Genomic DNA, 10,473 nt, shown 5'->3' on the forward strand with positions numbered 1-10,473 from the left:
AGTACTGGTACTCCTTGTATATAGTCTAGTTATTACCTCAACTTCCTGGTACCCCTGCACATTGACTCAGTACTGGTACTCCTTGTATATAGTCTAGTTATTACCTCAACTACCTGGTACCCCTGCACATTGACTCGGTACTCCTTATAGCCTCATTAGTGTTATTTTATTATGTTACTATTTCCTTTTTTTATTTAGTGAATTTTTGTGACTTTTTAACTCTGCATTGTTGGGAAAGGGCTCATAAGTAAGCATTTCACGGTAAAGTGTACCACTGTTGTATTCGGCGCATGTTAGAAATACAATTTGATTTGATTTTAAGCTCATTGGGTCTAATGGTCGTCTTGTGCCGAACTGCACAGGTCCAGGCCGTCAAATCAAAGGCACTCCTTCACTATAAAGTTGTTTTTGACTAACATGTGTCAGTTTGTTAAACTACTTAAGACAGAACATTTTCCTAATTTAAAACTAAGGAAGTCATTTTTACCTCTCATTGACTTCCAAACCCCAAACCCTGGCCTGGTCTGCTTCATATGCGTTCCCAGAATAAATTTTTTACATCAGCAGTTGTCACCAAGTGCTTATATAGAAACCCAGTCTAAAACCCCAAAGAGCAAGCAATGCAGATGTAGAAGCACGGTGGCTAGGAAAAACTCCCTAGAAAGGCAGGAACCTAGGAAGAAACCTAGAGAGGAACCAGGCTCTGAGGGGTGGCCAGTCCTCTTCTGGCTGTGCCAGGGGAGATTATAAGAGGATATGGCCATTAAGTTCAGATCGTTTTTCAAGATTTTAAAATGTTCATAGATGACCAGCAGGGTCAAATAATAATCACTGTGGTTATAGAGGGTGCAACACGGCAGCACCTCAGGAGTAAATGTCAGTTGGCTGTTCATAGCCGAGCATTCAGAGGTCAAGACAGCAGGTGTTGTAGAGAGAGAGAATGAGAGGGAGAGAGAGAGAGAGAGAGAGAGAGAGGGTCAAAACAGCAGGTTTGGGACAAGGTCGCACGTCTGTTGAACAGGTCAGAGTTCCAGATCCGCAGGCAGACCAGTAGAAACTGGATCAGCAGCACGACAAGGTATCACATCCGGTGGAGCATGTGTCGATACTGATAGGATCGAAAGAAAGGGAGCGTTGCTCTTGGATCAGCTTTCTCCATTCAAATCTTTCCTTATCATTATAATTATTTCACAATACTGACCATGGATCAGCTTCTAGAAAGATATGACTACCTACGGCTGCAAATATTGAGGTAGTTTATTCTAATGCTTACACAATAAAAATGCACTAAATCACAGATTCGGCACATCATTGGGCACATGTTAGGCTACACATCATGAAATATATTGAGACAAATTACAGACAGTAGCCTACAAGTAGCAAAATATAACTAAATATATTGAACATTGAATATATTTCAATATGATTGAAATAGGCCTATAGCCTACTGTTTATATTTTAATGCAGTCATCTCGGTTTTCATTTGAAGCATAATTGTTATACGTCCCTTGTTTGAATCAATTGCAAAGACATCGGCAACTTTGTATTTGTAGTCAACTTTGTTCTGAATTTATCGGCGGTCACAAAGAGACGGATAAACCACGTGATTCTATGTTTAGCGGAGATCTTCTGTGTATAAAGTGACGCGGGAGGGCAAAAAAGCATCTAACGACGCACTTGGCTGTTCTACAAGTGGTCTGAGGCAGGTGTTAGAATATGAGCGTTTTCAAGTGCATTGTTAATAACGATGGTTTTGGGAAACAGCTCAGAGATTTTACAATGCGCCTACGAAGGTTCTAATGATGAACTTGGCCTTAAAATGCTTTTGGGATACCAGGCCCTGGACAAAAACATCTGCTAAATGACTAAAATGTGAAATGTAAATGTTTTACATACAGATCTCATATTACTGTATTTAAAATAAAAATAAAAATAAAATAAAAATATTGATGTCACAAGTGTATAATTTGTACAGTTCTTTATTAAAAATGTAGTTATTTGTTACATTTAACTGTGTAAAATCTAGCAGTACTACGTATCTCTCTGAGAGTGAGGCAGATATATAGCATTTTGCAAAAAAAAACATTTGTCTCTCTAAAATGAAGCCATTAATTGATCGATTTTAAAGAAATACATGTCTGTCATTGAACAACCCCATGCCATGATTAGATAGTGAAAAAACACAACCATTTATTTGATCATTTCTTTAAACAATAGAAGCTAATTTACTAACATTTCTTTAATTTAGGAACTCTTCCTCTGTTTCCCCATCTGAGCTCAGAGTAGATGAGAGACGTAATGTTTGTCTCTGTTGTGTTGAAGCCCAATCAAGCAGGAGAGACCAGCCTCCCCTGTACCCAGCTGTGTGTCCATGAAGAGTGACCGGTCTATGGAACAACCTATACGGTTTAGAGAGGGAGACTTTTCTAGTGAACAAAGGTAAGAAGAACTCATGGGTCATGGTCAGTGAGTTAAACAACACTGTCTCTAGTCATTTCTCCTCTCCCATTTTCCCATTTATTTTTGTTGTTTTCATAATCCATAGGCTAAACCTTTTTTCATAGTCCTAAAATAATATTAAACAAACACAAAATTCCCTTTGAGTGTGTGTTTGTCTGTCAGTGAGTGTGTGTGTGTGCACTCCCTGGATGAGGAGATGTAATCTCTATCCTGATTGACGTGTCACTTTTAACCCTACCTACATGTACATATTACCTCAACTACCTGGTACACTGTAAATTGACTCAGTACTGGTACTCCTTGTATATAGTCTAGTTATTACCTCAACTACCTGGTACCCCTGCACATTGACTCAGTACTGGTACTCCTTGTATATAGTCTAGTTATTACCTCAACTTCCTGGTACCCCTGCACATTGACTCAGTACTGGTACTCCTTGTATATAGTCTAGTTATTACCTCACCTACCTGGTACCCCTGCACATTGACTCAGTACTGGTACTCCTTGTATATAGTCTAGTTATTACCTCAACTACCTGGTACCCCTGCACATTGACTCAGTACTGGTACTCCTTGTATATAGTCTAGTTATTACCTCAACTTCCTGGTACCCCTGCACATTGACTCAGTACTGGTACTCCTTGTATATAGTCTAGTTATTACCTCAACTACCTGGTACCCCTGCACATTGACTCAGTACTGGTACTCCTTGTATATAGTCTAGTTATTACCTCAACTACCTGGTACCCCTGCACATTGACTCAGTACTGGTACTCCTTGTATATAGTCTAGTTATTACCTCAACTACCTGGTACCCCTGCACATTGACTCAGTGCTCCTTATAGCCTCATTAGTGTTATTTTATTATGTTACTATTTCCTTTTTTTTTTTAGCTAATTTTTGTGACTTTTTAACTCTGCATTTTTGGGAAAGGGCTCGTAAGTAAGCATTTCACAGTAAAGTGTACCACTGTTGTATTCGGCGCATGTGACAAATACAATTTCATTTGATTTAATTTGAAGCTCATGTGTAAAAACATGTCATCAGGTCGAGCAGTCGTCTCACGCCGAACGGTCGTCTCACGCCAAACTGCGCATGTGCAGGCCGTCAAATCAAAGGCACTCCTTCCATATAAAGTTGTTTTTGACTAACATGAAAACGTGTCAGTTTGTCACTTTCACGAGGTTGGAGCAATAATGTGTTCAACTACTTACGACAGAACATTTTAAAAATGAACAAATCAATTAAACCAAATTTGATTTGTCACATGCGCTGAATACAACATGTGTAGACCTTAGCGTGAGATGTCTTTAAACATTAAAAGCTCATTTACAAACATTTCTAAACAAACACAACATTCCCTCCGTGTGTGTGTGTGTGTGTGTGTGTGTGTGTGTGTGTGTGTGTGTGTGTGTGTGTGTGTGTGTGTGTGTGTACTCCCTGGATGAGGAAATGTAATCTCATGTTTTGTCCACAGAAACCAACAGGAGAGATCAGAGTCAGAGATTCTCAGTGGTCAGTCTTCCCAGAGTCATCAAACAGACCTGGCCTCCATATTCAGTGTATGTGGTCCTGTTATGTACATTTGTTTTGGTTTACCTCAAGTAAAGTTGATCTGTCAATCATTCATTAATGTGTTAATGACAAATAATTTATTCTCTTGCTTAACTTATTTACTTTATTTATTTCAGTTGCTTGAAGATAATATTATGACATTTGTGAAGAACGAGCTGAAGAGGTTCAAGAGGATTCTTAGTCCAGAACTCCCAGAAGGCTTTGAGAGTCAGAAGCAGGATAAGGAAGTGGTGGACGCTGAAGATGAGAAGCAGGAGAGCAGTGCCAGAGAGGGGGCTCTGAAGATCACACTGCACGTCCTGAGGAAAATGAACCAGAAGGAGCTTGCTGACACACTGGAGAAAAGTAAGAGCTCTCTGCCTCATGTTGAATGCTGTTTTAGAACAAACATTTAAAAGCAGTAGCTAAAGTACAGCTAAAGTAGCTGTGTAACTCAATGATATTGTAGCAGCCTTAACACAACACCTAGTGACCTCATCAAGTAGCAGCAGGGATGTGTTGTGGTGATTCATTTAGACCAGGGGTGTCAAACTCGTTTTAGCTCAGGGGCCACATGGAGGAAAATCTATTCCCAAGTGGGCCGGACCGGAAAAATCATGGTATATATAACTTAAAAACAACAACTTCAGATTGTTTTCTTTGTTTTAATACGATCAACATACAACATAAAGCTGGAGCCTGAGGACAGTGTGTCCAAAATAGTACAAGCACAACATCACTATTAATCATAAAACACGTCAAGTTTATTTGAAAATTCTAAAGAAAAAGAACACACAAACACACAATGCCTCAGTGATTAACAGTACTGTTTCACAGATCACATAACTATATCAGGGTGTCATTTCTCAGGCAGAAATGTAGATAAAAATAATGAAATCCTGTTCCCAAACAAGTGCAAGAACCACAGAGTCAAGAATAGGTTAAATATACAAATAAAATAAAATCAATTAAAAACAATAGCACATCAACATAAAAACATATAAACATAAAGCTGGAGCCTGAGGACAGTGTCCAAAAGCACAACATCACTATTAATCATAAAACACCTCAAGTTATTTGAAAGTTCTGAGGACAAAGAACACACAAACACACAATGCCTCAGTGATTCACAGAAGTATATCACAGATCACAGAACTATATCAGGGTGTCATTTCTCAGGCAGAAATGTAGATAAAAATAATGAAATCCTGTTCCCCAAACAAGTGCAAGAACCACAGAGTCAAGAATAGGTTAAATATACAAATAAAATAAAAACAATTAAAAACAATAGCACATCAACATAAAAACATATACATAAATCTGAAAGCGTTGCTCAAACTCCCGTAACAGTCCCGTTATTTTATCTTTGAACCGCTTCATGTCTGCCACATGTTGGGTCGCACACACATTTTTCAGACAGGGGAAGTGAGCTGCATCACCACCGGCAAGTTGCGTCTCCCACAATGACAGCTTCAACTTGAAAGAACGTATGCTGTCATAATACCGCGTGACAACTTTGTTGCGCCCTTGCAGCTGTTTGTTCAAGTTATTCAGGTGCTCTGTAACATCCACCATAAATGCAAGGTCCGGCATCCATTCTGCGGAATGAAATTCTAACACTGGTTTGCCCTTTTCTTCCATGAACTGTTCAATTTCTTCTCGTAAATCAAAGAAACGCCTCAGCACAGCACCTCGGCTTAACCATCTTACCTCAGTGTGGTATGGCAGGCCATAGATGTGGTCTTTCTCTCTGAGAAGGCTGTCAAACTGACGGTGATTCAGGCTTCTGGATCGGATGAAATTAACAGTTTGGATGACCACCTTCATGACGTTATCCATCTTTAATGACTTGCAACACAAAGCCTCCTGGTGCAAAATACAGTGAAAAGTCAAAAAATCACGTCCTCCATTTGCAGATTGCACTTTCTCTCTGAACTTTGTCACAACGCCTGCTTTTTTCCCGATCATTGAGGGCGCACCATCTGTAGCCAGGCTGACAGCGCGGGACCAGTCCACTCCGACCCTGTCCAGCGCGCCGACGAGTGCGGTAAAAATATCAGCTGCTGTCGTTGTATCTGTCATCGGCACCAACTCCACGAACTCCTCGGTGACGGTCAATGTGTCATCAACTCCGCGGATGAAAAAATGGCCAGTTGTGCAACATCTGTAATGTCCGTGCTTTCATCAATTGCAACCGAAAACGCAATAAATGACTTTACTTTTTGCTTCAACTGGCTGTCCAAATCCACTGAAAGATCGGAAATCCTGTCTGCAACTGTGTTTCTTGTCAGGCTGATATTTGCAAAAGCCTGCCGCTTTTCAGGGCACACAATCTCCGCTGCCTTCATCATGCATGTTTTTACAAATTCACCCTCACTAAATGGTTTTGAAGCCACTGCGATTTCATTAGCAATGAGGTAGCTAGCTTTCACTGCAGCGTCACTGATGTCTCGGCTGTGAGTAAACACAGACTGCTGTTTCTTCAGACCCGCCAACAGTTCATTCACCTTCTCTCATCTCCGCTGTCCTTGAAAGTTGTCATATTTGTCGGCATGAAGACTCACATAGTGGCGACGAAGGTTATATTCTTTCAGCACTGCAACATGCTCTGAACACACCAAACATACAGCTTTCCCATTCAATTCCGTGATTAAATAGGATGACCATTTTTCTTGGAACACTCTGCACTCTGTGTCCACTTTTCTCTTTTTTGACAGAGACATATTGGGGCAATGAGGGTGCCAAAGCACATAATGTTAAAAGTAGAAGCCGTAATAAATATCGCGGGCAAAACAAAGTAGCTCATTGGCTGCACGTGCTTGACCTACTTGCTCTGCCCCGGTATAAACAGTTTGCTTGCTTAACACAATTGCTATTGCGCCATCCAGTGGACGCAATTGGAACAGCAGTTTATTTTATTGAAAAAAAAATAATAAAAAAAATCTTTTTTTTTCTTTTCTTTCAAAATCATCTCGCGGGCCGGATTAAACCCGTTTGCGGGCCTGATCCGGCCCGCGGGCCGTACGTTTGACACCCCTGATTTAGACAGAGAGAAGAGGAGAGACAGAGGAGAGAGAGAGAGAGAGAGAGAGAGAGAGAGAGAGAGAGAGAGAGAGAGAGAGAGAGAGAGAGAGAGAGAGAGAGAGAGAGAGAGAGAGAGAGAGAGAGAGAGACAACATGATTAATACCATCAATAATACCAATGATAATATAATCAGTCACGCCAGTGTGTAATGCATTATGAAAACATTTAAAGATTTATACAGACAGTTAAGAGAATAAATGATTATAATTTAAACTTTATAACACAGTATTACATTACTGTAGGCATTAAAACAGACGTAATATTAATATCCTCTGTGTTATTTCTTCATTCAGATGAGCTTGCTGTGATTTTACAACGTGAACTCAAATCTAATCTAAAGAAGAAGTTTCAATGTGTATTTGAGGGGATCGCTAAACAAGGAAACCCAACATTTCTCAATAAGATCTACACAGAGCTCTACATCACAGAGGGTGGAACAGGAGAGGTCAATAATGAACATGAGCTGAGACAGATTGAGACAACAACCAGGAAACAAGCAAGACCAGAGACTGCAATCAAATGTAACGACATCTTCAAACCCTTAACTGGACAAGACAAACTTATCAGAACTGTGCTGACAAAGGGAGTCGCTGGCATTGGAAAAACAGTCTCTGTGCAGAAGTTCATTCTGGACTGGGCTGAAGGAAAAGCAAATCAGGATGTCCAATTTGTATTTTCATTCCCTTTTCGGGAGCTGAATTTGATGAACGGGGAAACACACACTTTGATTGAACTTCTCAATCACTTCTCAAAGGAAACCAAAGAATCAAGAATCTCCAACTACGACAAGTACAAAGTTCTGTTCATCTTTGATGGTCTGGATGAGTGCCGACTGCCCCTAGACTTCCAGAAGAACAAGATTTGTTGTGATGTCACAGAGTCAACCTCAGTGGATGTTCTGCTGACAAATCTCATCAAGAGAAATCTGCTTCCCTCTGCTCTCCTCTGGATAACTACCCGACCTGCAGCAGCCAATAAGATCCCTTCAGTGTGTGTTGACCAGGTGACAGAGGTACGAGGGTTCAATGACCCACAGAAGGAGGAGTACTTCAGGAAGAGATTCAGTGATGAGGACCTGGCCAGCAGAATCATCTCACACATAAAGACATCAAGGAGCCTCCACATCATGTGCCACATTCCAGTCTTCTGTTGGATTTCTGCAATAGTCCTTGAACACATGCTGAAACATAAGAGAGAAGAGATGCCCAAGACTCTGACTGAGATGTACACACACCTTGTGGTGTTTCATACCAAACAGAAGAATGAAAAGTATCTTGGGAAAGAAGAGACAGGTCCACACTGGAATAAAGAGAGCATTCTGTCACTGGGAAAACTGGCTTTTCAACAGCTTGTGAATGGCAATCTGATTTTCTATGAAGATGACCTGAAAGAGGCTGGCATTGATGTCAATGAAGCCACAGTGTACTCAGGATTGTGCACACAGCTCTTTAAAGAGGAATGTGTGCTGTACCAGGACAAGGTGTACTGCTTCGTGCATCTGAGCATTCAGGAGTTTCTGGCTGCTGTATATGTGTTCCTCTCATTCATCAACAACAATGAGAATCTAATGGCCGAACCGCAAGTTACTGAAGTTACTGTCTACAAGAGTGCTGTGGATAAAGCCTTACAAAGTGAGATGGGAAACCTGGACCTGTTCCTCCGCTTCCTTCTGGGCCTCTCACTGGAGTCCAATCAGAAGCACTTACGAGGTCTCCTGACAAAGACAAGAAGCAGCTCACAGAGCCATGAAGAAACAGTCAAGTACATCAAGGAGAAGATCAGGGAGAATCCCTCTCCAGAGAGGTGCATCAATCTGTTCCACTGTCTGAATGAACTGAATGACCATTCTCTAGTGGAGGAGATCCAAAGCTACCTGAGATCAGGAAGTCTCTCAGAAGCCAAACTGTCACCTGCACAGTGGTCAGCTCTGGTCTTTGTGTTGCTGACTTCAGAAAAGGAGCTGGATGTGTTTGACCTGAAGAAATACTCCAGATCAGAGAAAGGTCTTCTGAGGCTGCTGCCAGTGGTCAAAGCCTCCAGAGCTGCTCTGTGAGTACATAAAATGACATTTAAGTACTAATCATCAGGAAGAAATATTCAGTTTAGAGACAAATATGTATTATTGAATAACATATTGAATCAATGCATTGATGTTCACATTAGTATAACAATATGACCATACAATTCTAGGAGACGGAAGATGAATCTATATGTTGTTTAAGAGAATAAACCAAATGCATCTGCCATTGTCCTTCTACACTACTGGTGTTAAATTAACAGTTTGTGAAATCATGATGATCTCTTTGCAGGCTGTCAGGCTGTGGAGTCACAGAGGAAGGCTGTGCTTCTCTGGTCTCAGCTCTGAAGTCAAACCCCTCACACCTGAGAGAGCTGGACCTGAGTAACAATGACCTGAAGGATTCAGGAGTGAAGCTGCTCTCTGCTGGACTGGGGAATCCCCACTGTAAACTGGAGACTCTGAGGTCAGTATTCCTGTAGTTGGTCAACAAGTGATAACTGTTCACCAGATCCACATGTGTTTACCAGGCACACATAGTCCACACCATATGTGTTTGGACAGTGAAGCTTACAGTTTTACATTTGGAGCTATGCTCCAGCATTTTGGATTTGAGATATAATGTTTCATATTAGGCAACAGTGCAGAATGTCACCTTTTATTTTAGGTTTTTCATACATATCTGTTTTTCCGTTTAGATAGGAAAGCATTTTATGTGTCTAGTTCTCCCATTTGAAGAAGTCGTAATTATTTAGTGTCACGGTTTCGGCCGAGGCTGCTCCTCTTCCTTGTTCGGGCGGACTTCGGCGGTCGTCGTCTCCGGAGTACTAGCTGCCACCGTTCGATGTTTTTTGTTCTTTTGGTTTTGTCTGTGCATAACACCTGTCCCTTATTTGTGTCTTGATTATTCTCCTTATTTAGTTGGTTTGTTTGGGGCAGGTGTTATGCGTGATTGTTATTGTCAGTTTGCCTCCGAGTAGTTCTCTCTCTCGTTTATTTAGTATTTTCGAGAGTTCGCACTGCGTGCGCCTTTTCTTGTTTTTCCGCACTGTGTGTTGTGCGTAATTGTTCGTGCCGCCCGGTTGGGTTGGCGACTCATTTCCCGTGTTGGGATACATATAATTACTAAAGTCCGTTGAAGAACCTCCTTGTCCCTGCGCTTGATTCCTGCACTACATCCACACTCAACACTCTGACAGAATCACGCATCATCATGGAATCAGCAGGAGCGACCGCGCCGACCGCCGATCTGGACGAACGGCTTCGTGGTCAGGAGGACCGTATGAACCAGGTGTGTCACGCCCTGGATAGGGTGATGACCACCCTACACCGATGGGAGACCAGCGGGGTGCCCACAC

The 10,473-nt window shown here is 41.4% G+C and overlaps 1 protein-coding gene across 1 annotated transcript; it reads left to right on the plus strand.

The window, feature by feature from the left end:
* Positions 1 to 3,836: 3,836 nt before the first annotated feature.
* Positions 3,837 to 9,156, plus strand: LOC311119974 (NLR family CARD domain-containing protein 3-like). Its single transcript, XM_084194615.1, has 3 exons — positions 3,837 to 4,021; positions 4,151 to 4,379; positions 7,392 to 9,156. The coding sequence occupies exons 2-3, from the start codon at positions 4,169 to 4,171 to the stop codon at positions 9,149 to 9,151; spliced, it is 1,971 nt and encodes a 656-aa protein (XP_084050741.1). The 5' UTR covers positions 3,837 to 4,021; positions 4,151 to 4,168; the 3' UTR covers positions 9,152 to 9,156.
* Positions 9,157 to 10,473: the final 1,317 nt, after the last annotated feature.

This window comes from Coregonus lavaretus (assembly GCF_964263955.1).
Source record: "Coregonus lavaretus genome assembly, contig: HAP1_SCAFFOLD_625, whole genome shotgun sequence".
Lineage (NCBI taxonomy): Eukaryota > Metazoa > Chordata > Actinopteri > Salmoniformes > Salmonidae > Coregonus > Coregonus lavaretus.